This window comes from Micropterus dolomieu, linkage group LG13 (genome assembly GCF_021292245.1).
Source record: "Micropterus dolomieu isolate WLL.071019.BEF.003 ecotype Adirondacks linkage group LG13, ASM2129224v1, whole genome shotgun sequence".
NCBI classification, from domain to species: domain Eukaryota; kingdom Metazoa; phylum Chordata; class Actinopteri; order Centrarchiformes; family Centrarchidae; genus Micropterus; species Micropterus dolomieu.
In genome coordinates this window covers 15,656,253-15,683,749 of record NC_060162.1, presented here as the reverse complement: position 1 = coordinate 15,683,749, position 27,497 = coordinate 15,656,253, and the positions used below count along the sequence as shown (strand labels likewise).

At 40.6% G+C, this 27,497-nt stretch overlaps 3 protein-coding genes across 7 annotated transcripts; all 3 read right to left on the bottom strand.

Annotated features, from left to right (window-relative positions):
• Nucleotides 1-892: 892 nt before the first annotated feature.
• Nucleotides 893-4,326, bottom strand: smtna (smoothelin a). Its single transcript, XM_046067402.1, has 8 exons — nucleotides 4,149-4,326; nucleotides 3,488-3,573; nucleotides 2,993-3,068; nucleotides 2,766-2,894; nucleotides 2,606-2,663; nucleotides 2,183-2,300; nucleotides 1,934-2,085; nucleotides 893-1,749 (listed from the first exon to the last, which is right to left on the bottom strand). Exons 2-8 carry the CDS (start codon nucleotides 3,569-3,571, stop codon nucleotides 1,602-1,604), a joined length of 765 nt encoding a protein of 254 aa, XP_045923358.1. The 5' UTR covers nucleotides 3,572-3,573; nucleotides 4,149-4,326; the 3' UTR covers nucleotides 893-1,601.
• A 1,556-nt stretch (nucleotides 4,327-5,882) lies between these two features.
• Nucleotides 5,883-13,139, bottom strand: slc35e4 (solute carrier family 35 member E4). 4 transcript variants are annotated; one of them, XM_046067401.1, is made up of 4 exons: nucleotides 12,514-12,726; nucleotides 12,196-12,382; nucleotides 11,447-12,057; nucleotides 5,883-9,433 (listed from the first exon to the last, which is right to left on the bottom strand). In XM_046067401.1, the coding sequence occupies exons 3-4, from the start codon at nucleotides 12,036-12,038 to the stop codon at nucleotides 8,901-8,903; spliced, it is 1,125 nt and encodes a 374-aa protein (XP_045923357.1). In that variant the 5' UTR covers nucleotides 12,039-12,057; nucleotides 12,196-12,382; nucleotides 12,514-12,726; the 3' UTR covers nucleotides 5,883-8,900. The 4 variants fall into 4 exon arrangements, with proteins under 4 accessions (XP_045923357.1, XP_045923356.1, XP_045923355.1 ...); XM_046067400.1 differs by lacking the exon at nucleotides 12,196-12,382 and having other exon boundaries at nucleotides 12,514-13,139; XM_046067399.1 differs by lacking the exons at nucleotides 12,196-12,382; nucleotides 12,514-12,726 and adding an exon at nucleotides 12,962-13,139.
• Nucleotides 13,140-14,304: 1,165 nt separating this feature from the next.
• LOC123982052 (oxysterol-binding protein 2-like) lies at nucleotides 14,305-26,369 on the bottom strand. 2 transcript variants are annotated; one of them, XR_006827889.1, is made up of 15 exons: nucleotides 25,886-26,369; nucleotides 24,598-24,803; nucleotides 20,873-21,123; nucleotides 20,562-20,730; nucleotides 19,970-20,081; nucleotides 19,799-19,865; nucleotides 19,488-19,625; nucleotides 19,139-19,384; nucleotides 18,912-19,032; nucleotides 18,635-18,738; nucleotides 18,229-18,324; nucleotides 17,512-17,696; nucleotides 17,165-17,385; nucleotides 16,200-16,410; nucleotides 14,305-14,506 (listed from the first exon to the last, which is right to left on the bottom strand). XR_006827889.1 is itself a non-coding variant. In XM_046067397.1 (14 exons), the coding sequence occupies exons 1-14, from the start codon at nucleotides 26,044-26,046 to the stop codon at nucleotides 16,268-16,270; spliced, it is 2,220 nt and encodes a 739-aa protein (XP_045923353.1). In that variant the 5' UTR covers nucleotides 26,047-26,369; the 3' UTR covers nucleotides 14,305-16,267. The 2 variants fall into 2 exon arrangements, 1 of the variants encoding a protein (XP_045923353.1); XM_046067397.1 differs by having other exon boundaries at nucleotides 14,305-16,410.
• Nucleotides 26,370-27,497: the final 1,128 nt, after the last annotated feature.

The window sequence follows — 27,497 nt, the reverse complement described above, 5'->3', positions numbered from 1 at the left end:
CTTTCTGGGTAAAACATGTGAGCACCTGGGGGGAGGGTGGTGGATAATTGGGTGTGCAGAGCAGGAGGAAAGGCAAAACAAAAATCAGCTGGCAAAGTACAGCCGGCCAAAAGTAATTGACCACATCTCCTACCAGTGACGCATTATTGTGGTGCGTCACTGATAGGGAGAATTGATCAGCATGCTAATAATTCAATATCAGTCTGGCATAGCTATCTATCTGCTCCCTCTGTGATATCTGTACATATCAACTGGGCTGCGCTGCAAAGAGCGCTTCAGCTGGTCGGGACTGGACACATTGGGCACCCTTACAATGTAATGCAATCATTTAAGTACCGCTGCAATCAAAACTTGGCCTACTTTTGTGCTTGTTGCAAATAATTAAATTTTTATAGGGACTACATGTGTTTCATTATGAAAGGGATTTTCCTAATATTGTCCTGATTCCTAATACAAACTCAAAATGACTATTTATTGCAGTTACAGTGACATGGTGACCAAACCTTCTCCCCCTAAATAGCCTACAAACGTGTGTGCGTGTTTTTTAACACAACAAAAGATGTGATGATTACTATTATTAATGATTGTAGCTTTAGTTCTGGTGGTACTTTTGTGAAGTAAATTATAAGCCAGTGCAATGTTCAATATGCCCATTAGAAAAGGTGCTGCCAGTTGAATTATTTAAATAATCCTATATATAGCATTACCTATCCAAACTTTTTACAAGCTTTCTGCTGAAATCTCAAGCCCAAGCCCAGATAACCCCAATGACATCACGAGGGTTACTTTCTGACACAGTACAAAGCTCCCCCTAGAGCCACAGTAAACATTAGACAATGTTTGAACCGGGATATTGGCACTCCAAAAACACCAAAGAAATTGCACACTAATCTGACAGAGGAAGCACTCCAGCTTTGTATTTGACATTATACAGGCTGAGTATACAGTAGTACTTCTTGTGAAAAGTAAACTGAACTTTGTGTGTAAAATCAGTGGAGTGCCCCTTTAACTGTATACACCCCACATTCACTCAACATAAGTCTAAACCATTTATAACAAAATCCTTGCTAAACACTTTTAAATGAAACACAAGAAGATGTTGAATATGGTGTCAGGAAAATACAACACTTTGGGATCTACCGCACCTTTTAGTTTAACCATCAGTTAGAACAACAGCATGTATAATGGAATGGATATTTATTAAATGTGTCTTTAATAATGACACACTCAGGCCCTCAACAGCATAAAAATAAAATTTGTTCCCAAACTGGGATTAATGCAGATGTGTAATCTCAGTGGAATGTACTGATCCTAAGCACCAGCTGTCCACCGAGAGCACATGGACACCCCTTAAGTCCCTGGTAACACACAAACTGAAAAAAATACATTAGGCACTGTGCATTTACATTAACATGATGAGTCAGCCAGACACATCAAATACTTCTCCTTCATGGCAACTCAAAAATCACAGACAATATGTAAATATTCAGTTGAAAAAGGTGCATAATATTATCTTTTTGGCCTCAGCTCGTGCTTATGTGTATCTAGTTGTAAAAATTTGAATCACATCCAATCATGAAAGCTGTCTGACTTCTGCGTGTCTACAGTCGCTTTTTGGTTTTGACCAGGCCTTTCTCCACCAGGGAGCGGTAAAACTCCTGGATGTACGTGTAAACACACTTCCAGTCGGGCTCCTTCATCCGGACTAAGTCATCAGCGTCCAACAGTGGGGGGCAGCCTGCCAGCCTTCTGCAGACAGAAAGTGAGTGTCACTGACAAATGACTAAGACAAACAATGACACAGAAAAGTACGTAATTTGTGTAAAGTCACATAAAGGAAAGTCACGTAAAGTCACTTTGTTCTTATCTGTAATGCACCGCTCGAGCTTGATTAAGACAAGACAGCTTCTTCATATAAGGAATGAGAGCTCACTCTGCAGTGCTAAAAGCCAGCTGGAAGTTTTCCCTGGGCTTGTTAGGGTTGAGGATGGAGTACTCGAACGAGTCAGGGAAGAACCGGTGCACCAAGGCGCAGAAGGCTATGCCGTCTTTCCAACTTGAGGAGAAGTTTTGGATGTCCACCCCCTGTTTCATAACACACGGGAATCAGTTTAAAATATATAGTGGCAGAGAATGAGAGCTATGTATAGCTCCACAAGGCAATAAGTAAGGGCAAATTTACCTCATATGGCTCTGTTTTGGCCCTGCACCAGTCCAGAAGCATCTGTTTGACATTTTTAGCATTGGGTGCTGCAGCAGAAGGACATTTCTGGACTGGGGCTACAGCAGGACTGGCCTGGCTGAGGAGAAGAAACAAAGACAAGAAGATACACTGCATGTACAGAAAGTATGCTTCACCTCATCTTGACATTTTTCCATTCCATTAGGATTTACCTCACAGTTAACACAATATACCATTTCAGGCATGTGGCTACTTAAAATGGTTTTGCAGGCATAGCCAACATTGTTTTAATAAATAACAAGTGAAATATGTGGGCATCTCTGGGATTAAATGAATAATTTGCCTGTTCAAATTTGTTTTGTTTTTTAAAAATCCTGCTTTGTAGAGCCCAAACATGCAAAACCGACCATACAACTGACTCACCCGCCTGGTGTCCTGTTTAAGGGAGTAGAGGCTGATAGAGCAGGCTGGCCTGACGGCTCTAACAAGATGCAGAGAATGACATTAATATAAAGAAGCTCACATTAGTTAGATAACACATTAAAATATCCCAGGGTGTCCGAGAGCATCTGTAAAAACGTACTGTTTGTTGGTGGCTGCCAATTCATTGACGCTCTGCCTATGCTGACAGCTCCGCCTGTTGTTTCTCCTTTGCTCAGGCCTTGCTGTCTCAAGTCCTGCTGCCTCGACCCTCGCTCCTGCTCCCGTTTATCTGTGGAGAGACGAGAGCAAAGCGCCAGAGGAATAACAAAGAGATTATTATAGTAACTTATGGCTACCTCCTGCGTGGGAGCAGCTATGAGATTCTACCTCTCTTTTTCTTGAGCAGGTCCCTCAATGCAGCACGTATCATCCGTCTCTCTTCAAAATCTGATGCATTGTCCAGCTAAAGAGATAAACCACTGGTTAAAAAAGTGAGAGACTAAAAGAGACACAAACCTCTGGACAGCTCTAAGAGATAGTGTACAATGACTGAACAACAAAGTTAGCCCATACAAGAGATCTGTTATCACTTTTCTTTAATTTAGAAAAACATATTCTGCCCATGCATATACATATACCGTATACATAATCTTGTATTACTGGGTTAAAGGTCAACTCTTTTTAAAAAAAGAAAAAAAGTTGATTAAATGTTAAAAGGTTGATTTTAAGTTAAATTGAATATGTGTAAGGACGTGATTCCCTCCATCCTCTTTCAGGACTGTTTGCATGATATTAGATGATGAGGTCAGTTAACCACCAGATTTATCCTGATATGATGCGAGCAGACATAAACAAACTGAAAGCCACAAATCACTGGCTCACCATCTTGTTGAGAACCTCTTCATCCTCAATAGCAGCCAGTTCGCTCGTCACCGTTGCTGATGCAACATCAGTCTTTGACTCCATGTCTGAGGAGTAAAAGTAAGATATACGTCTCCTGAGAATATCGAACAGGACAAGAACTTAAAGACTCTTGGTGTTGTGAGACAGTTGGAGAGAGGCATAATGTTTGAAAGGGAGACCATCAGCTTACTCATATGGCCTGAATAATCACAAGTTTATCATTCACAGACTTAAATTATTTATACAGACCAAACAGACCAGATATTTTTCATTGTTTACATTAAACAATGTGCAAATGTCACAAACAGAGCATAAAATCACATCACTGTAACTCAGATATAAACAGCTGTGAGTCTTAACAGACACAAACTGCGCAGCCATTGGGAAGATGTTTGTCTTACTAAAGTATCACCTAGGTGTATCTCAGCAACTGGCTGAGCACAGAAGGGGTAGAAACGCGTACAAATATAGTAATGTAGTGGAACGACACCATTACTAAAAGAATCTGATAACAGCGTGAAACTATGCAGTCAGACAGGGAGAAAGGAGTTGCAGTAAAGCCTAATGGCACAAGATGTGAAAAGTAAAGCAATAAAAACGGGAAAAACAGACACTGAGAAAAGGGGTTGGTGTCACTCACCAGTTTTCAGAATGCAAACTTGTGTGTCTACGCGGCAGCTTTTGGGCTTCTTAAAAGTTTTCAGCAGTCTCGTCCTCCTCCTCGATGCTCCTTTAAGACTTGTCTGGAGAGCTGTGGAGCGCTAGGCGTTCGATCACACCTCACATCCCAGTGCTTCATAAGGATGCATGTTTGGAGAGCGAGTGGAGGTTGCTTACATGAACCACCCAAGATGGGAAGGAGGAAGAGGAGGGAGAAACACATCAGGCCCTCATCCATCAGTCTCTGTCAACCTTCAGCAGAGTCTCTCCTCCCTTTGTCACTGCATCCTGGATGATGTCATGTGAAACTTTATGGGGCATTCCCTTTGCCAAACTTTAGTTTATTTTAATCACAGTTTTCACTTGGTTACGCTTCACTTGGAGAAATCTTGGAAAACAAAGAGTTAACAAGGGCAAAAAAGTGAGGAGCACTGCCTTATTCAGGCAAAAGGCTGACCAGTAGCCCCCTGTTTACAGAGGTAAAGGAATCTCTTTCTCTCTCTCTCTCTTACGCACACACACACAAACCCTTACCCTAATGATTTACATTTTGGACACACACACACGCACGCACACACACAGATACACAAATCTGGAAGAAAACAACATTAGCAAAATACACTCTTCAGCTTCAGCAGTGATTACTTAGTGTTTAAATGTTAAGGCAGATTTAGAGAATGATCTAATAAAGTAGAATGCAGAGAAATTGCTCCACCAAGTGTCGAACACTTACAACTGCTTCATAATGACCTCAATGTATGTCACTGTATGACAACATGCTGATGGCTCAACAGGCCTGTTTCACTGCAGACTTTTTGACTTGGTGTTGTAAAAAAACACAAAGGGGATACCGATAACAGTAATGATGGCTCCGTTATGATCCAAGTGTCCCAATAAGCCATGACAGTGTGACAGTGAGCCAGCATGCACAACACCAGGATCCTGAAACTGAAGCAGCTAAATGGAATTCAGCCTCGATTAATTACACCTGTGCTTTTAACACTGTAACAAGTCATGTTTCTGAAAAGGCATGTACTGCTGAAATGATTGGTGGATTAATCAATAAGTCGATGGGCAGAAAATCAATCAGCAACATTTTTTTTATCATTATTTAAGAAATTTTATGAAGTAAAAATGCTAAAGATTTTCCAGCTTTCCAGTGTAAGAATTTGCTCATGTTTTGCTATTTACATAATTTAATATTTTTTTTGTTTCGTACTAATGGTCAGATAAAACAGTAATTTGAAGACGTTGCGTTGAGGTCTGGAAACATCCAACTGCAATTTCTACGGTTTGATATAGTAAATGCTTTATGTCAAATCGACAGATTAATGGATAATAAAAATAATCATTAGATGCAGCCCTAAAGGCAGCTTTACCTGTAACTTTTTCACCATCTCAATGTATGTTATTGAATGGTTTCATATGTAAACAGAAAATTACTGTCAAAAAACTAAAGACTGAAAAAAAACTATCTTCACTAAAAGCTGGGGTAGGCAATTTATTTAAAAATTATTTTTACACCTGGACAGCAATCAAATGCTCTGACACAAAAATGAAATAACTCCGGTATCTGTCGCAGGACTATAACAAGCACGGCTGAAATGATTGGCTTTGGTACAGGACATCTACAGTAAATGTTGACTTTAACTAAAATATGCAGGTTTAACAGTGACAGAATTATTTGATGCAGACAACAACTCAGACTCCGTAATAAGGGGGTTGGTTTCTTTATTGTTTATTATTGTACCAGCCCATTTATTTTTATTCAAGCAATTGCAGATCATGTTTTTATGAATCACCCACATCTTTGCCCCTAAACAGAAGCAAGCGTGGCTGCTGTTGGCATTCATTCAAAGTATTAAACAAACAATTTGACCAAAACAACAAATAAAAATCATCAATCCTTTCTTATCTACATAATGTCCAAATAAGGCATGAGGCAAACGTTTCATTCTTTAACCAGTACAGTTTAAAACATTAACATGACTAGAAAATACATAAATATAATAAAATAACTATTTACAACCAAAGTAGCTTTGCAAACAATCCAAACCAATATGTACACATTGTCTGTTGCCCCACGCTCATCATCTACCCAACATGAGCAGCCAAACCTTCCAAACTGAGGTTACAAAACCAAAACAATGACGGCTGAGGCGGTTCTATTTTAGCATATGTTGACATCTGTGATCAGATGTCTTCTTTATTGACCACAATAAAATCCATCATACACATGCTGCAGTTCTATTCTGGGTATTGAAAAGCTCCTTGATCTCAGTCCAAAAAGTTAGTAATCAATGACCACAAGGGCATAACAAGTCCTATTTAACAGCTGAGGTAATCAATAAGGTAAAACCAATGAAATGATCTGCTGTACATTCTCTTTAAACTTGTAATTGAGAATTGCTGACAACACCAGTTAGTGTTTTGAAATTTTAAAACAAAGCAAACTGGTTCATTTCTTTCTTGGGATATTTTGAAAAGCATCAAGGATCACATGATATGATGCTCAGGACAGTGTAATTTTATCAATGGCACCTTGAAATGTTATCAGTGATACATTTAGTAAAACCTTTCAACATACAATCCTGTCAGCAGTTATCATTACGGCAAAATACTGTATACAGAAAACATGGCGGCTGTTCGGAAAACTTCTTCTGTTATTTGTTGTTTTGTGAGAGCTCAAAACAGGACGTTAGCATGTCTAGTCACTGACAGAACCAGTATTACCACCATAGACTGTACAAAAGAAGTGGATGTAGCCTCTGGGTCTGAAAAGTGAAGCCAGTATAAAGTGCCTTAAACCTGCATTCTTCCTAATGGCCAGCAGGGGGCGACTCCACTGGATGCAACAAAAAGGAGTATTGTAAAGAAGTGACTGAGAAAATGATCTCACTTGATTTATTACCTCAGTAAACACCTTCCTAATGAATTCATGGTCTCAATCACTAGTTTCAAGTCTTCTTCAATACAGCACAATGTTCATTTTTTAAAATATGGTCCCATTTAGAGTGAAATGGATGAAAAAGTAAGGTATGCTTTAGAGAATGGATACCTTGTGATTGACATATCACTACCACATTGACCTGTTGCTAGCTAAAATTAGTGTCCCATTAACATGACAGTTTTGAAGATGTGAATTACAGATGCACCTGGCTAAACAAGCTAGCTAGCACTATTGTTAGCTGATAACTTCAGCTCCACACCTAGCTCCTCCCCAGTTCCACCCTCTCATCAAAATATGGTAACTTTTGGCGCCACCCCCACCCCCACCCCCACCCAAAAAAAACAACAAACAATCAAGATGGCAACCGCCAAAATATCAAACTCGAGGCTTCAAAACAGTAGTCCACAAACAAATGGGTGAAGTCACAGTGGCTACGTCCACTACTTTTATACGGTCTTTGATTTTCACACAGTGGACTAAGAACACTTTCAAAATAAACTTTTGACATGCCCTACATGTAGGAGGGAATGTACCTATCAGGCATCCCAGATCTTTTAAGATGCTTTCAACGGCATGCAGTCTTCTGCCTAATATACCTGACTTTTCCCTAAAGAGAGAAGACAGGAGACATTAGTGCCGTCTAATATTACATGTAGGCAAGATACTTCAGGACCAAAATCTACAGCGTTACAAAGCAAGTGATTGCTATGGCCATTCAAAAATAAATATCTTTTTCCACATACATACAAAAAAATGGAACTTCTCTTTTTTAAAATGTCACCCACAAAAAGGGAAAAATTCAACCTAACAAATGACACAGGTTAGATTTAAGAAGCGACCTTAAAGGACAGCTCAATCTTCATTTTCCTCATCTCTTCCGCAGGGAAAAGACTGATAAAGTTGAGTGACACTCCTTAGAGACCTCATGAACCTAATTATCGAGGACTGCTGCAGCGAGCGTGCTGTTGTAAAAGATGGAAATAACTGAACTAATTCTACAGAGACAATCTTTTAAAAATGGTATGAGAATAAAATCTAGGCCTTAAGTGGGAAGCCAGAGGTTTACAGGAGAGGACAAAACACAGCGTTCAGGCCTCTTATTAAAATGTGCTTCAGTAGAGGAAAAGAGGCATCTCATTGCACAGAAATGTTGGCTTTGTCCATCACTATAACTTCTGCCTCTAAAAAAAGTTTTAGTGTCCTTATACCAAGCTCCCTGCTTCACATACGAACAACAAAAAAAGCTGCCAAAAACCCCAGTCCCCTACCATGACAGGGCCGGGTGAATGTCAGGTAACAGTACTATTAATATACATTTTTATTACAAATTGTGCCAGTTCAGATATGAGGGGGAGTGTTCTCTCAGCCCCGCCTCACCTCAGTTTCACATGTGGCCTGCTATATCCACAACAGCCACCCAAAATATCGATTAGAGCCCTCTGTAAAAGAGCACATTTTCACAGTGGAGTAGTATGAGTGACAGTGTGAATACCTCATGAGGTATCAAACAGTTTAGTGTGCACATGCATGCATATACCGCTATAGGCTATTATGAGTGATTTACAGATGAAGGAGAGAATTTAACCATCACTGTGATAAATAAAGGCCACCTTTTCCTGTCTTCAGACTCCATTTCTGTGTGACCAGAGGAGAAATAAATTGGCACAGTGGGGAAGAAAACATCATCAGTGACGATGGCCTTAAAAGGTCACACTCCCTCTTAAAGACACAGAACTCCCACTTTATCCTTCAACATTTTATTCTCTCCTTCATCTTGTCAGTTCAGTCCATTTTGTCTTCCTGTTTCCCGTCTGTTCTCTGCTGATGATATGTTGGTTCAGATGCACTACCTGTGTCCAAGTCCTCTCCACTTACAGTGTGAAAATCCACCTCTCTGGACTTTTTAGCTTTGGCCTTCCGTGCGTCCATGTAGCTGACGATAAACTCTGAGTTCTGATAGATGAGCATGCCAGACAATGTCAGCACCGCGCCGGCACAGCTGAGGGCGGATAGCTCGCTGCCGAAAAGCAGCTGAGACAACAGCAGGTTTCCCACCACACTCAGGTTGCCGAGGATGTGCAGAGTGACGGCAGAGGTGAGTGTGATGACGCAGCAGCTGGCCAAGTTGTACATGACTGAGCCCAGGCAGCTGAGCAAGATAAAGACCCACAGGTGGCAGTCGTAATGCAGCGGCGACTCCAGCACAGCCCAGTTTTCCAAGGCCAGAGCTGCCACGGCCAAGATGCAGAAGCTAGGAATGGACATCAGGTAGAGCAGGAACACAGAGTTGATTTTCTCCTCCTGGAGTAAGATGCCTGAGTACATAGAGAAACATGTGCGGTGGTTAGAGACATGATGTAGTTTTTAATCGACATACAGTGTCATGTGTCAAGGCCTGCACTACTGAAGTGTGTCACAGAAATTTATATGGGGTACTGAAACAACAACAAGTGACAGAGAGAATAAAAATAGCTTGCAGACTTGATTTTCTTTGCCTGAAGTAAACACAGAAATGTATGGCGCGTAAAGACCAGAGAGACATCAAAACTATTTTTTTCCTGCTGCCTTCAATCTGATTCAGCAACTACAAGGCCTGTTTTCTCACTCTTAAATATTTTAAGAAACATGCAGTATTTTAGTGGACTGTTCAGGTGACATAACAGAAGGTTCCTGTGTCAAAATAACAAGGCCAGACTCTATTCTGTTCACTGATCAGCTCATTCAAAAGTGGACAAGCTTTGAAGCTGTCTGATAGCAGGAAATTATGCAAAACACCCATTTGGAAACTGGATGTCTGGACATGTAGGAGTCAAACACTCCATGAAACCTTGTTTTATTAAGAGCAAAGGCAGCTCCAACACTGTTCACTCACTGTAAACACTTGCGTTTACCGACATAATGTGCCAAACCTGCAAAAATGCTCTCACTCTGGGCCTTGAAACAACAAACAGGTGCACTACCAAAGTGTGTCAGAAAAAAGAACGTATAATGGAAACTGTTACAACAACAAGCCAGAGAGGATGAAAATAGCTTGTTGAAACTTGAGACAACATCCCTCGGCTACTTTGGCACCTCAGGATGAACTCAAAAGTTTTAGTCATGAAAACATAAAATAACACGCAGCAGCTTCAATCTACTCAACATAGTTTATAAATTCTGCTCCAAAAGCAAAAGCAGGACTTAAATTCGTCCTTCTTGTTGAGAAAAATGTCAACTTTCTAAACACATTTACAGTCTTGCAGTATGGGTTTTCACTATTCAGCTATACTGGATTTTTTTGAACTAGTGACCCCTCTGGTCACAAGCCTGCCTCTGCTCCTCCAGGTACAAAGTATGTAGCTGAACATCCTTCTGAGCCAAACTGAATATCTGCTTTAGTGTTACGTAACAATTACATGCAGGGCCTCTATATATTTTTAGAAAGACATTACTTTCCCTTTTTTTTTTTCCTCTGACAACTACGGCGCTGTGTAGACTAATGATGTTAGAGAGCCTAATCCACTGCACACAAGAACCAACTTTAAAGCAATTCCTTCCACAAATTCCTTCCTTGAGAGCACAGAACATTAGATAAATAAGCACACTGGATGAGGCAGTAAAGGCCCTACTCACGTGACTTTGAGATTCAAATCTTAAAATGGGTGTTTTGAACTCAAAGTCTCTTTATTTCACCATGTTAACATTTTCTAGGAACAGCATCTGTGTGTTTCTAAGAACACATCCTTTGAGTGCAGTCAGTGTTTTCTGGGCCTCTCTATTTGTTTTGGAATTTTTTGAATGCAGTTTGTATAGATAGTCTATTCAGAAAAAATGGGTGGCAAATTAAGAGAAACTTTTTAAAAGCCTCCACGAATCTATCAGCTGACCAGATGGTGAAACGTATCTGTCACTTCCAGCCTTTCTGAGCTTTTCCGACCTTCAAAAACTGACTGTTTGTAGACTGATCAGCTCGTCCTCAGGATGTGTAGAAACCCTGCCCACTGTTACTTATAGACACGTACTGATGTTTGTATCTTGTTCCCTGAGAAACCAGAAAATGTACCACTGTGACATCCCACCTTAATGTGTGAGTGTGTTACTGGACTGAGGGGTGAATCACTGAATCACTAAAAAGTTCCAGGACCGCAGACTGCTGTGGTGTCCGGGGTGGAAACAGTAAAATAACCTCAGATGTCTGTGGTATATATAAAAAAAGAGTATTTAAGTTACAAAGGTTGCTTTCTATAGCAACTACAAAAACACAACAAAACATAAATGTTAAGTTCCACAGTGCGGGGTGACAAGCAGGACAGAAAGCACTGAAGTGATACAGCAGAAGTCTTACTTACTCTGCTGAATGGACTTGACTCCCCTCAACATGGTCGCTGCAAACACAAAGAAGCAGCCGGTCTGATCGAACTGGACCTCTCCCATGATGCTAAAGGAGGCTCCCAGGCAGATGGGCATCATGGCTGTGTATTTGAGGAAGTGATGCTGCTTGCCCAGGATCAGAGAGGAGATGGCCAGAGTAAAGAGCGGAGTGGTAGTGTAGATCATTTGTGCAAATGACAACTGGACATAGTTCAGACCCATGTTCCCGAAGGCGATACTGGCACAAAATGTCAGACTCAACAGGAACACCTTACATTTTGCGTTGGGGGTCAGGTCCTGCTCTCCAACCCCTCTGTGACGGACCACCCGCAGCTTGATCAGCCCATAGTCCACCACTATGGCTGTCAGCATGTGCAGCGCTGACAGCAGCAGAGGATACCTGAAGTTGTAAACAGCAAATATCCATTTGTTGAGGCTGGAGATGGTGGTTCCCGTCACCAGCCAAACAATGACAGCTGACAGCAGATGGAGCATCTCTGCGGGTGGCCTCCTCCTGCCTCTGTTTTGGAGAGTCGCCTCGCATTTAGAGAGGCCATCGGCGCTGATCATGTTCGTATCATTGTTCTCTCTAAAAGGAAAACACATGTTGAGTCCAGGGCTCTCATTTCCAAATACAACGCATGACCGAACCGGCTTTAAATCGCGAATATAACCTGCCTGTGAGCACCGCCTGCAGACGCGTTTCTATTTTGGTTGTGTAACTTACCCTGCGCAGGCAAAATGACATACGCCGGACCAAGAGGACTGGCAAGAAGGGAGGGATGAAGAGAGCCGCTCGGGGCGGGCTGGAAAACAGTACGCGCCTTCCTCACGGCAGGACTGATGGGATTGGTTATGATCCCGACATGCAGTAATGGACTGACGGTGACGACTCGTTGTGATGCACCAAAAACCTCAGCAGCGTAGTAAACATCATGAGCAAAGTTAGGTAACGCACTGGATACGTCTGTGTCTAAATCTTGTAATATCAGACAGCAGCAGCTCACATGAGTTATGTTTTGGCTGGCTTTAAATAGCAGCTTACCTAATTGCCCGAGGAGATCTTGTGATTCTCTTGACAGGCACCGGAGCAGAGGGAAAGCCTGACAAATCAAACTGTTGTTCCCAAACACAAGCTCGCACCGTGTGGCGTTGGACGGCGGCTTTGAATTAACGGCTCTTTCTGTCGCACAGCAGGGCGGCTTTGTAACCGTTAACACACTAAACGTTAGTACGTTAGCTTGCCGGAAGGGCAAGGTGGGTTAACTTCGCTGAGCTGTCACTCGACACCAAACAGCTGCATGTCTCTCTGCTCTCGGCTTATATGCTGTCATGCTAACGCTCGTTAGCTAACGTTAGGTCAGCTACATAACAAGGCAGCAGCCGCTGCTCGTGGCTGGACGCGGCGTCAGCTTACAGTACAATGAATGTTAGCTACAACACGACTGCGGACACTGACGTTTTCTGAAAAGATGAGTTTTCATCGTTTCTACCTTGTTATTACACTGGCAGCACCTCCCTAATCTCCGCCAGTCGGTCCACCGCGTTGCCAGCCAGGCCGAAGCGATTGTTACTGGATGGTTTAGTTTAAAGGGCGATGCCACTCATTTACAGGAGGAGTATTCAGAGCATATGGTGCAAGCTGGACGCAACATCTCTGTGTGCAGGTTTCGAAGTGTTGGAGCCTCACATGATCATGAGCCATCCAATGACAATGATGTATTCGTGTTCTATGACAGGATGAATAAATGAAACATACAGGTGTCAACATCCGGCTTTAATTTTCTAAATGCAAATAATTGACGTAACCAATAAATATGTTCTTTGTTTGGTTTAAAGTAAGTATAGTACACCAAGTACACCAAGGAAATAAGGAGGTGGGTTCGTTTTACTTTATTGAAATATCCACCGTGAAAATCATGATGGGGGTTTGTGATTGAATGACAGTTGAGTTCAGGTGAAAGTACATGCAATGTCTTTACCTTTTCTTCACCATCGAGGGAATTACAGCAATTAAACAACTTAGTTACTGATTTTTCTTTGGCACATCAGGACACGAGCTTTCCTTGGGACAAACACCACACACACAATTTCATCATGCTGTACTACTGTGGATTTGAACAACAATCAGCTTCAGATGCACCAACAGTTTTCAGTCTGCAGGAAAGCCCCGTTGAAATGAATGCAAACCATTTTAAAAAATAAGCCACAATTGTACCGAAAAAAAACCAACACTGTTCACAATTCACATACATGTTGGCATCCTAGAAGGTTGGCCATTCAAAGAAGTTAGTGATCCACATGCTTGTTTTGCATCTGTTTGTAGAATTTATAATTAAGTTAACTGGCTACATCTTTGACCCTTTAATTCCTGCAAAAACCCAGGCAGGCTTACAAAACCTTTTTCCATGAAGTTCAGACACCAGACATCAGAAATCAGTCTCAGTTTTTCTTGAGTTTGTTAAGAACTTTGTGGAATTAGTTTTTAAAGGAACCACAATAATGTTATTATGTTATTACATAGTTCTGGGAAATACACTGTGACACATAATGGAGTACTATCATGAGATAAAGTTTATGGGATGTTTAAATATCCAAATATCCTTTAGCAAGTCTTTTATTTATTGACATTTCTGGCATCTGGTTTGTTATTTTGTACTTGTGACAGCAGCTGGTATTCAACCTCAGACCAGAGACAGTGTCCCAGGAGACATTGTTTGTTGTTGGCCTTGAGGCATCGTGACAGACACTGTTTCTCGGGACGTCTTCTGTATCATCTGTCCCTCGTGAGTAAAAGATTGAAACAACATTGGTTTGACAGTAAACAACAGCACGGTGACAGCTTTATGTTTTTATTTGAGCTCAAAAATTATAATTTTTGAGGTCATTGGGCACAAAAGGTGAGTTCACATCATGTTTCAGAAAGTCCACAAACAGTTAGCTGGGTGAAGAGGTTTTTCAATACAGAAGTGCTTCAGCACTCTAAAATCATGCATAGCTATACGCTGCCATGGAGTTTATGTAGCATGTATCGTTACCTGCAGGAAAACAAAACATTGTGCTTTATTTGAACAACACTTATTTGCATCATCAGTATTATATACTGTATCTTATAAACTTGTTCATATTTTAATTACCCCAGGATCTCATTAAATGGTATACAATCTTGACTCCATTTAAGATTATGTATACACAAATAGAGTTTAAGTAGTGATCAAAGTGTGAACGTTCAAGTAATGTGAAACAATATTTTCTTACAGTGATTTAAATCAGCTGATTCTATATCTATTATATTCTTGCTATATACAGGCCAAAACCAGCCAGGCAGTCATACATGTTATAATAAACAGTAAGCTTAAAACTATAAATAAATAGGTTAATATTGGTTATATAATGTATATTTACTACTAATGTACATCAGTCCTTGCTTTCACACAAAAGCCTTAGCAAATGTATTGCTAAGCCTTTTATTTGTAATATAATACTTGTTTTCCGGTCATTGACTGATGTGTATAAATCAGACTTCTGTACATAACTATCATTCGGTTTATAGAATACTGATACTAAAACACATCTTTCTGACTTGGGAGTATTTTCTTCTTAAGTGACTGCGAGTTGTGTTATTGCTGACATGTTCAAATAATGCAACATAGTTTTCAATATAGAAACCACTCATAGAGCTAGCCATTTCTACTGTTTTAACAAGGGGAAACAAGTCTGTTTCTACTTACCAAGATGATAAACCCTGATATTGATATTTAATTAAATTCACCCTGAAGTATACAAGTCCCCTCAAAAAAAAAAAATAGTCTGCCAGGTTACTAGGGACTTACTACTTCATTACATAAATAAGGCTAAAATTACCATCGAGCACCGATATAATTCCTTGGTGAAGAAAATCCCAGAGGTTTAGCAGATTTATACTTCAGTGGGACTTCAGTCTTAAGATATTTGTAGTGGCAACTTACTGTTGTATCTCCATAGTTTGGGGTCAATTTTAAAAGTGAGTGGTCAAAAAGATGCAGGAGAGGTCGAGATCATCTGACTTTTAGTCCTTAGTATGGTTCAAGCTCCAAAAATGCTGGATCCTACATTTCCCATACTCAATAGTGTCTTTAGTTAGCTTGGTAAACTTTTCAAACTCCATATCCCCAGCTTGTAACACAGGCTGTCTGTTAAAAATGTGTCCAAGACTGGACAGTAACTGTGAATCCTTCAAGATAGTTTAATTTCAAGAAGCAGAACAGTAAAAGTCCCCAAGAACAAAGGAAGCCAATAAATAAAGTTCTGAAGTGAAGCTTTTTAGCAGAAGAATGCTTTGTCCTGCTACGGTCCTTTTTAAAGCCTGGCGTCTCAGTCAGAGCCCAGCATGAGGAACATGTTGTTCCAGCTTTGAGGAGAATGAGACATTCAATGCTTGTACTAAAACATCCGCGGCACTCCTTAACCACAAGTTATCCCTTTACACACCCATTGGCATGTTGTGGTGCAGAAATCATTTTTCTATTAAGCATATTTCAGCCCCACACACACGAGAACTCTATGTACTCTCATAAACTACCTCTCTGCAGTAAGCGGACACAAACTGAGGCCATGCATTCTAAAAAAACACAAGTTCTAGTAGAGGAGGAAGCTTGAGGGAGCAGGAGCTTGTTTTGTGCTTGAAATTCTTTGACACACACACACACACACACACAACAAACACACACACACACACTGTCCATAACTCACAGCATATCCTTTCATCAGGAGGAACCACTCAGCCTGTCTGTTGCCAAGGGGTAAGCGGAACTTTTGTCCTAGAAGATCTCCGGACATTGGCTCCAGTCCTGCCTTTCTTTGGACTCCCAGTAGCCGCCCCTATACACATAGGTGCTTTCTCTTGTTGTGTCATCTGTCCTCTTCTCAAACCACAGTGGCTGGTAACCCTCGATGTCTTGCCCTAATGACACAGAATCATGTTTTCTTAAGGCACTTGAATTTGTGCTATTCTGTCTTACTTTCTGCTTCCACGCGAGCTATTGTACTCTTTGTTGAAAATAACCAGACTGCCAGTAGAAAGCTGAATCCTGATTACTGGACTTAAGTTTTGATTAAAGATATTTCGTTTGTCCAAAAGATTTTTCAATTAATTCCATATCAATTAGTGGCAGAGTTGCATTTTAGCTTTTTAATGTACATGTTCCAAGAAATAGACAAAAACGTTATTTGATTCACTTCAAGACTAAAAATGACCAAAGACAGGCAGTTCAACACCACCCGCAATACATCTCAAGTAGTAAAAGGCAGAATCTCTATCATGAAGATACACGTTTTAAGATATAAAGTTACTCTGCAGGTTTGCTGATCAAGACTGAAGACTTCTTTTTACCACTGCCTTTAATTAAATCAAATTTAAGGCTGTAGATTAATATCTTACACTCCACTGTAATTGCACATTGGACCTTTCAAACTAGTTGTGATGTCACATAATCATGCTCGTACTTTGATGTGTTAAAATCTGATTTAAAAGGAGCAGAGAAACCTTCCCCCTTCAACACAAGAATTTGAAAACAGCCTTCTAGTGTCATACTGCATGTAAATCATTCTGCACAGTGAAGCTCAAACATCCAACTGAAGTTACAATAAGCGAAAGCCATTTTTGAGTGGAGGGAGACATTAATCCTTATTGTTCTTGTTGTTTTCCTTGTTCTCACCTTCCTCCAGGGCCTGATTGGCTTGCACCTCCCTTCTTTTCCTCTCTAGCCTCTGACACTCCTCCAGACGCTGCTTCTGGCTGTTTGCTTCATCCCACAGGCCGGCTTCCATCAGCCGCTGGTCTGGCCGCAGGCGACTGTCAGTGGGCGCGACACCCTCTTCTGGCTCATTGAGAGTCAGGGCCAAGGAGGAGAAAAAGTGCATGTTCTCTGCGTTATCTCTGGAGATGGAAAGATAGTAGAGACACACATACATTAGGACAAACAGTAAGCCAGAGAGGGAAGAGCAATAGGAGAGGACAGATCATAAAGGTGAGGTAGTAAGGTGTTCGATTAGATAAACATACGGGAGAGGATATTTCTTCCACAACAGTTTGGGCTTAAGAGTCTGATAAACTGTCTTTTGTTTGCCTTCAGAGCCTCCGCATCCCTGGCTGCTGTCCACTATTTTGGCACTCTCCATCTTGTCGTCCCAGGTTCCTGACAGGATGTAATGGGCTGTGCCCTCTTTGTCCTCTATGACTCCGGTCACCTAGAGACACCAGAGACGATGACACACAGGAAGAGATCAGTTACATGCACGCTCTGACTGCCAGGCACTGACATTTTTATAGCTGAGCACTACTTTACATTTTTATTCTGACCAGCTCCTTTAGAGTTTATGTTTGAGTCATTTATCAAATTTGTCCATAACACTATAAAAAACATAACAAAAGTTTAAGGGATCTTATATTCAGTTAGGCTCCTGCTCCTCACTAGCTGATGAGTCTGTAACTTCAAGTTCTTTCTACAGTAAGTAGATGCGGACAAACACATATTTCAGGAATAGGACATCTCTAGAAGGTTATAAACACTAAATATAAAGGACACAAGATTTGTTGAATATATTAAGAACCAATATTAAGCAAGAGCTACGTTAGATCTGCTTCTTGACACAGACTGTTTGGCTGTAGACATTTGCCTCATGGCAAGTGTACAACTGTGCAAATGTAAATATGTAATGCTGTGAAATCTGAACAAAGACAGCCAACAAAGATGCTAGCTGTCTTGTACAACAGACTTACTTTACGTGGGACTTCTCTGGAGAAGTAGCTGTAGGGGGAGAATTTGAGGCGGCAGGTGTCCTTGGTAGTGATATTTACAATGTCAATGTCCCCAGACTGCCAACGGAAACAGACAGGAAAACAGATGTGACTTCCCTCAGTAACACAACACATACATACACACACTCCCACTTACTCATTGATGCCGTTTTTGTCTTTCTGAATAATAATTACCTTTCTGTTCCCTAATTTTGTTTTTTTTTTGGTTGGAGTGAACAGTTTGTAGAAGGTCTTTAGTCTTTAATTCTAGCTTATACGTTAATTTCAGTTTATATTGGTCTAAAAATAAGCACAAACCCACACACAAAGTCAGAGACGGGTTGCGTTTTTGACAGTAAAAGTAGGAAGACGCTTGAGAGTGACACACCTGATCAATCCAAAGTTTCCCCACAATAATGTTGTGTACTGTTGAGGTCACTTTGCTCCAAACATAATGGTTTCCGCTTGAGTGGAACTGCAGGTGAATGTTTCCTGCAGTGAAGAGAAGAAAGACATACTTGTATAATTACCTGATGAGTGTAAATTATTCATGTTCTATCAAATATTTTGTGTCTTTACAGATCATATCTGGCTTGTAGTGGTATATATTATACCATACACTGAACCGCATCAAGGTAAATTCCTGACTTTTATTTCTTTTTTACCTAATGGCATGACAGAAATATATTTCCCACGAAACTTGCTATCAATAGTGATATGCTGCCACAAGGTCCATCCTCGCTGTGACGTCACATGGTGGGCAGCAGCTGGTGGATGATGACTGACCTGAGAGAGAATATGTTCACAGTGGGGTAATCTTATCTCTATACAGGTGAAACCACAAGTATCTTTGTGTGAAATATACCTGTATGGATATGAGTCTTTGTCTCACCTGCTCAGAGATGGAGCGATAACCATACTCCTCCAATCGGTCCAGCTCGTAAGTCTCCCCCAGCAGAGGGTTGAAGGGCTTGGCTGTGCGATGGACTGTGGTGGAGTAAGAGGAGACAGAAAAGGCAGCCACCAGACACATCTGCTCCAGAGAGGAGTCACAGCGAGCTGCCCGGTCCAGAAGCTCGCTGTACTCCAGATCCTCAGTCAGACGCTGCAGCATCGACAGCGGCTCATTGAAGTTTACCTGCATTCTCATGCAAATAGAAGATGTTGCTTGTAAGTGGTGTGTATATATATTTATAGAACTATATTAACAGTCAGTTTTATACTATATAGTTTTCATTTACAGGCATGGGTATCTTGGACAGGTCTTTGCCAATACAGTTCTTCATGATGCTCCACAGGTTAAGGGAGTAGTTTGGTTTGTCCGGAATACGAGTGCGTCTTGTTCTTTGTAGCTGCATGTGGTTTGTGCCTGAGGTGTCCTGAAAAACATAAGACACAAAAAACACCAAGGTTTAGTTTATGTAAAAAGTGAGACACACAAAGAAAAGGCCAGATAAGATATTATATTTTTAATGTGTGTGTAAGTGCATATGGTTGCGTATGGCACCTTAAATACATTTATTTTATTGATATCAGACTGCTCGGGACCTACGTTCTCATTGTGAGTCCAGTCATTGGACATCCCTCCACTCATCACACTCTGATTACTCCCTGAGCGCCTGAGAGGAAGCAACATAATTAAAATACAGTGAGTAAGTAAATGTCCTTGTGGCAGCTCTAGACCACAGCTCTGAGATTACTCTGTACAGAGATCATGTCTCACTTGTGCTGTATGTCGCTACTAGCAGTCACAGTTATGAATGCGGAGTCCTCCATGGCATCGAAGAACTCGTCATTCTCATCACTCTCGTCCCCCTCCTGAGAACGCTCCACACCTACAAACACAGGACAAGGGGATGGTTTACACACATCATATATATATATATATATATATACAATATTCAATACAATATACAAATCACTTCCGTATTAGCCTTTTTAACTGGGATTTACAGTAGTTGCTGTCCTGATTACAAGTTGGAACCACTGTAAAATAATGTAATGTGGCTCAAAAAAGTCTAAAAAAGAGATAAAAGATATTTTGCTTCACACACTCAAACTATGGCATCAACATTTGTACATCTGACAATCAAACAAACATTATACTAAACTGATAGTTTAGGGGGGCTATTTTGTTGTTAGGTGTTTATTTTACGTTGTCTTCCCACGTTGAAAAATGCACTAAAAATTGAGATATATGTCTGACTGAGCCGCTTTTCTGTGATAGACGTGCATCACTAATACTGGCCAGAAGAGGGCCATTCTCTTATTCTGTGAAACTATACTTAAGAGACAGAGAGAGTGTTATGTCTCACCTGTATATGAGGTGGGATTCTCCCTCCAGGCTCTCTCTAAGCTGTTGTGCTGTTTGGCTAACTGTTCGATGGTCTCCTCCAGATGGTGGCGCTGCTCTCTCTCATGCTGCAGGGCCTTTTGCCACCTCCGGCTGTGAGAATCCGCTACGTCCAGAAAGTCACGACAAGCCTGAGGTGTGAACACAACACACATCAAGAGATGCTGGCAGAGCCCTCAAGCCGCACTCTCTCATTAAAAGAGACACTTGCAACGGATCAGCCTCCCAGTTACAGTAGTTAGAGCAGCTGAGACTTGCCCTGTGTGAACTCACATTGATCATAGCATTGGAGGTGATGCGGAAAAGGGTGGCTCGCTCGTTAACAGCTTTCACTTTGTCTGTGCTGTCAGTGGATCCGCGGAGTTCCTCAAGTTCGCTGAGGGAGCGCTGGAGGGCGGCACCGTGCTTTCCTATCAGCTCATTACAGGTGCTCAGGTCATCTAGCTTGCTGGCCAGAGTCTTGAGCACCCCTTGGGTTAGGGCTCGGTCCTCCTGAGGTACAGGGCCTTCATCTCCTGAGTCATCTAAACACAAAGACAAAAAAGTAACGGGAGAGCACAAACTGTATAATTAACCAAAGATTCTAGGGTATAATTATAGGTTATTGTGTCAGAGCAATTTGGGTGTTTGTGGTGATGAAATGAAAACATTTTAAATACTCTAAATTTAGACTGAGATTGAGAAATGTTTTGAGGGGAATGGATGGAAGAAGATAATAACACTTCACACCCTGATCCCCCACACCCCTTCTTCGGATCGGAAAGCTGTGAATGAACAGTGTTGCCCTGGAAACGTAGGCCTGTGCAATCAGGAGGCTAGGCTATTTTTAGAAGAAAAGGGAGAAAAAAAGATGACGCACTACCCTTTCCCTCCTCTCTTTCTCTCTCTACCCCTTGGTTGACATGAGCTGGACCGTCAGTCTCAGGGATTTTAGAAGGAGAGCAGGGAGACTGGACTGATTACTAGGCATCATAAAAGAAACAATTATGACATCAACTTTAAAATTCCTTTACTATTTGAACCCTACAGTCGTCGGTATTCCCCTTATATTGAATTTAAAATTCAGGAAAAAGATCACTATTAAAAGTACAACTTTTGAATAAAAAATGCCCTATTTTGTATGGCTGCACCACAACATCGAATGAAATAAATTCTGAGGCTTTGAATAGTCCTTGTTCACACAAAATGTTGTAGGCTAGAGAGGGTACATTGTACCCTCTTACCCTAAAAGGACACCTAAAAAAGCTCTTCTGTCACAGCTTGTGTCATACCATACTCTGGACAGTTATAAACGTCAACACAAATAATCCAACTTTAAAACGCCTGCCCAACGACTGCCTCCATCATATGTAATGGAACTTTTCTAGGTCAAAACATTTCTTCTCAGCTAAAAGAAACTGATTTTGTGTGTAATCTGAAAACTCGCGATCATGTTGACTGAATCTAGGCCAGTGTCTGCATTGCCTGTGAGTACCAAAGCAGGCAGATGAACTACTACACTCTATTAGAGGGGGAAAGAAATAAAAACAATCAGGGCAAACTGGATTAGCAAAGTCTCAGGAGGAGAAGATTAAAAATCCTTCAGGCATCTGTAATGGTTTCTTGACCCATATACAGTAGGGAGGAAAGGATCTCACTTGACTTATAGTGTTTTTTTTCTCGTAGCAGTAATTATGTTCTCATGGTGTTAAACTACATTACATTAAAACACTATATTCTGAATTTGCTCCAGCTGCTATCCAACCTGTTTACATACACTTCTTCTTACAGCCATAACAAACCATCCATGGACCACCAACATACATGTAGGTGGGAGGCTTACTGGTCTCGTCTGTATACTAACAGGTTATTTTTTCACATAGGAGTATCTGAGATAAACTGGTGACTCATCGTTGAATCATGAAAACACACCCACATGTGAAAGAGGGAGCACCAATATGGACAGAGAGTGGGAAGACAGAATCTGAGTTAGAAATCAGGGATGAACTGTAAGCGTCTGCAGTACAGATGAAGCAATCAAAGCCTGACTGTAATATGCTCAAATCTGGCTGCAGCACAACCTGAGCTACCCCGTTTCCTCCTTGTAAACAGTTAATATGATTCACTGTCACGCTCACATGTTAAACTTTCACCCTGGATTTAATGGTTGTCGGAGGGGTTAGAATTTTGGTTCACAACAAATACTTATTTATGCATATTCTAAAAAATGGCACACATGCAGTGGTTATGTGATTACAAGATGCAGCATCCACTTAATTACTGCTGTTATAATACACATTAGGCCAATTCATTTGCCCTGCTATTGTTGCAACTAAACCCATAACCAAAGGTTAATGCAATAATAATCTGTAATCACATCACACACACCCTTCGCCAAAACACACAAAGGTTTGTGACTACATAACAACACAAGTTATACTTTCTAAAAATGTGTGACGCAAAAGGTATCGCCAATGTTTGTTCAAGAATAAAACATTAGATTAGTAGGATATTACCATGCACAGCTGTGGTCAGATAATAAATTTTGATTAAAATAATGAATTGAAAAACAATCAAGACAAAATATACAATAGCTGTTTAACACAATTTAAGAACTGCGGCAAACCTCAGGAAAAATGTGTACAATTTTATAAATGGGCTTGGCTCCTTAAATCCTGTTTTGTATTTTAACTGTAATCACTACTATGGCAAAGTCCATTATTATAAAAAGGTAGATACAGTGTTAACACCTCACTCAACAGTCATGGTCTCCGTATGCTAATATGGTCAGAGCAACAGAAAACAATGATTTGCATCTTGCAGCTGCAAACCTTTTACTCAGCATTAACGTGTGCTTAAAGGCACACACCTCTTAGGAAGGATTCGTCCAGCAGCTGTGTTTACAGTAATAATCCTGAGAAAAGGTGGGATTCAGTTCAAATCAAATGAGAAACATACGGCACATTTGACTGATTGAAATTACGGTCCCATTTTGTTGTGAATTCTGTCCTGTGAGAAATCCTATCAGCATATTTACTGCCAAACTTACTGGACTCCACAAACACACAGCCTCTGCAACAATTACAAACAGACACACACACACACGCATGCTAGCACACAGCTTCTATATTAATCCTTCCTTATTCTGCTCATAGTAAAATAATTAACAGCTTACTTACAAGGGAACACTCATTGAAAAGGCTGCACCCGTGCCTCCCTATTGTCCACAGAGTGTATTGTGAAAAATATATTTCAATGAAAATGCTCACACCCTCTCTCTCTTACTCGTCCTGCTACCAGAACGGGAGGAGGAGTCTAAAGGAAGGTCACTTCATTCAGCTCTCACTGTCGTCATACTGAAGGAGACAGGGAGGGAGAAAGGAGACAGAGTGGGAGGGAGGGAGGGAGGTGGTAGCTGCATGTGTGTTTTGCACATTTGAGCAGCAGAGAGGGAAAGAAAGAGAGAGATGAAAATTCCCACTGTGCATCTTTGCTCCTGTTTTTTTCTTTTAAACATCCAGTAATTTATTATTATTGTTATATTATATCATATTATATTATATGATAAGGTCGCAAGGTAGAGAGTGTTGAAGAATTATAGCTGAGGGAATATGTAATTTAAAATCACATGATTACACATGTCACACACTTTGCGTTTCCATCAGAAAATATTGAACAACACTGCCCTCTTGTGGCTTATTGTTTACATAACACTAAAGGCTGTACATAAATGAAATATGTATTTAGGTAAGCCGGTCTGGTTGAATGAGTCTGCATTCAGTCTCTAGTTAAAAAAACAGTTTGTCTACCTCAGGCTTTCTCAGGTGAACAATTTTGATCCTTTGAAGTACATATTATTTCTGAGACATTTCTTTGCACCGGGGCAGTACTGTGTGAACATTCACTAAACATTAGTAGAGCTGGAAACCAGTTAAACATCAGAACAACAAAAAAAACAAGTGAAAGCAAACACACTGTGTGAGACATGCAGGTCACAGAACACAAAATGACCATCTCACCTGAGTGATGCATCAGAAGAGTAGCATTGGCCTTAGCTTGCTGCAGGGCTGACACCCATCGCTGACACTCTCCCTCAGAGGTGGCCTTCAGGTGGTAGCTTCGGCCTCCACTAGTTAACACCAGGTGGCAGGTGTCACCCACCTCAATGTGCGCTTTTGCCAAAGGAATGGTTCCCCGGCAGGTGTGTGCCATCTCTGCCTGAGTCCTGAGGGGAGCAAACAAAGCAGGTGAGTTATTTATGGTGGCATGTGGTCGCAGAACACTCTGCTCGGCTTCCATGTAGTTGTGCCCCATTTACAAAACGGGGCAGATCCGTTTTTGAATGATTTCAAAGTAGTTTAGTTAAAATAGCATCACCAATAAGTCTATAATTCAATAAGTCAATAAGTCAAACAATCAAGACTAAATGGTGAAGCCAAGCTTTGGACAATTTGTAGCCTACATTTCTGTAGAGGCTTTGGACACTATGTACTGTAGCTTTGACCTTTTTGTCTTACATGACTGTGGCTCTTTCATACAGATTTAATATACTGTTGTACTGTTTTTTTTTTTACAAGCAGGTTAGCATTGTTGTTTGGCATGTTTTGTATCTGACATATAACACACAAGACATATAGAGAGGACATACATTGTATCACATTGCATGCCATTTAAGCTGTGTCAGATTACTGGAAGTAAACTTCTGTTTTGCATTTTATTTCATAACCTATTTATGTCTTTATTTTGCATGTATCTCCATCCATAACGTTAATTTATCATTGTTTTATAAAGGTTACAGTTAACACTATATAATTTCTTTGTCGTTTGATTTAAAATTGTAGAAGCTAATAAAACTCAAACTCAACTAACTTTAGTTAGCTTAAACTAGCTAGTTGACATAAAATATATAGTTAACTTAGTATTACACTGTATGTAATCCGCATGAAATATAATTTAAGGATGCTTTGTAATCTAGGTTAGCTGTTAAAGTAATATACGTAATTATTATTCACAATTCATCAATGGCAAATTGTTATCTTATTGCAATGACTCAGGTGTTTGTTTTTTTTTTTTTGTTGTTGTTGCTAGTCGTCATTTAGGGCACTCCCTCTTAGACCCGTCAGGGTAACGTTAACGTTAAAAAGTTTTATTTCCCCATTTAAAAAAACCCTTTTTGCCTCAGACCACCTCTGCCAACATGCGGCTAACAAATGTAATCATTACAAACTTGCCATGTTAACCGAATAAGCAGCTTTAAACGGTGTCTGGTCGAACACCGACGGTCGCAGGACCGTTAGTTGCCGTTACCTGTAGTAGGACAGCAGGCCGTTACTAAGGACGAACCACCGCCGCTGGTAGCCCTTCAGGTAGTTGGTCCATTTAAAGAGCCAGCCTTTGTGGGCATCCAAACACGGCAGGTGGAGCCCCGGAAAGGTCGGGGAGGGCAAACTCTTCACCAGTTCGTTCATTTGCTCCTCCTGGCCGCTACCGTTACTCCAGCGGGAAGGACGGAGAGCCGGTGCAGTTTCTGGAGAGTTGTAGCTTGTCAACAGCTGGACCGTTAGCTAGCTGCACCGCACTGTATCCTCCGCTAGAAGCTACTGTTAGCTTGCAGCTGTTTGGTGAAGCTATGTCAGCTCTTTTACCACAAGAGATTGTTTTAAAAATATCTAGTTACGCTAAATGATTTAGCATGGACGAGACAGATAATGCATCCATTATTACATATAAGTATACAGCGGGTGAGCGTGTAATAATGAAGCGTGTGGATGTGAGAGAGAGAGAGGGGAGATCATGATGACGTCCTTATCACAGGACTGTAGCATATGGGTGCAGGATTTTGTGTGTGTGTGTGTGTGAGAGAGAGAGAAAGAGAGAGACACGCACATATGGTATTTACTGTGATTTTCTACATCACTGCAAGACTCTGTTGGAGGGAGAATACTACCTAAAATAGCAAAAAAATCCATTTCGATAGCAGGCCGTGACAAAAAGAAACAAAGTCAAGAAATTGACTGAATTTTCAGAAAAGTAGGAATTATGCAATTGAATTTCAGAAAACAGTTAAGAGATGAAAGTTAGAGCTCTGAGAAAAAGGCAGAATTCTCAAAGAAATCAAAAGAGCTGAGATAAAAAAAAAAATGTGGGAAATTCGGGTGGTACAGCAGCAAGTTACAGGATAACAGCAAGTCGAAGAAGCAGCAAAAAAACAAACAAAAAAACAATGCAGATAAAACATAAGGAAATTCTGAAAATTTTTAGATTATTGTCAGAGATTAGACCCAATTTTGAGACTAAAGTCAGAAGTTTTAATCACATTCCCACATAAAATGTAACATACAATGTAAAGTATGTAGCACTCAGTTGCACTGTGAGGTTAAAGCCACCAGAGGGCACCTTGCTTCTTTTGCTATGCCTACTGTAACAGTTTGAGTGTGCAGTGCTGTTGATGGAGTGAGTGAGTATATGGTTATTTCTTATATTTTATATAATTACCATCACCATCCATATTACCATATTTAAGGTTAATATACGAGAGAGGCAGGCACACAATAATACAAGCTGATCCACCCAAACGAGGATACAGCCTCACCACCTGATTGCAAATCAGTGCTACCACAACCCCAACTCCTCCATAGAAATAGAAACTAGGCTATTTCTTCAAACAATGGCATGAGTATAGGTGATTGCAATTACCAAATGAAAATTCTTACAGATAATTGTGCCCTTAAGAGGATAAGGATGTATATGTTTTGTACATGGTGGTATTATGCCCTCTCCTTCTCTTGTCCATTTCTCCAAAGATGGGTTACATTTCACACAAAAAATAATGCTTTTAAACTAGTTTTATTCTCACGTTTGATTTAAATGCCATTTTAAAATGATTTAAAACAACATTATTTTGAATTGAAAGATTTTT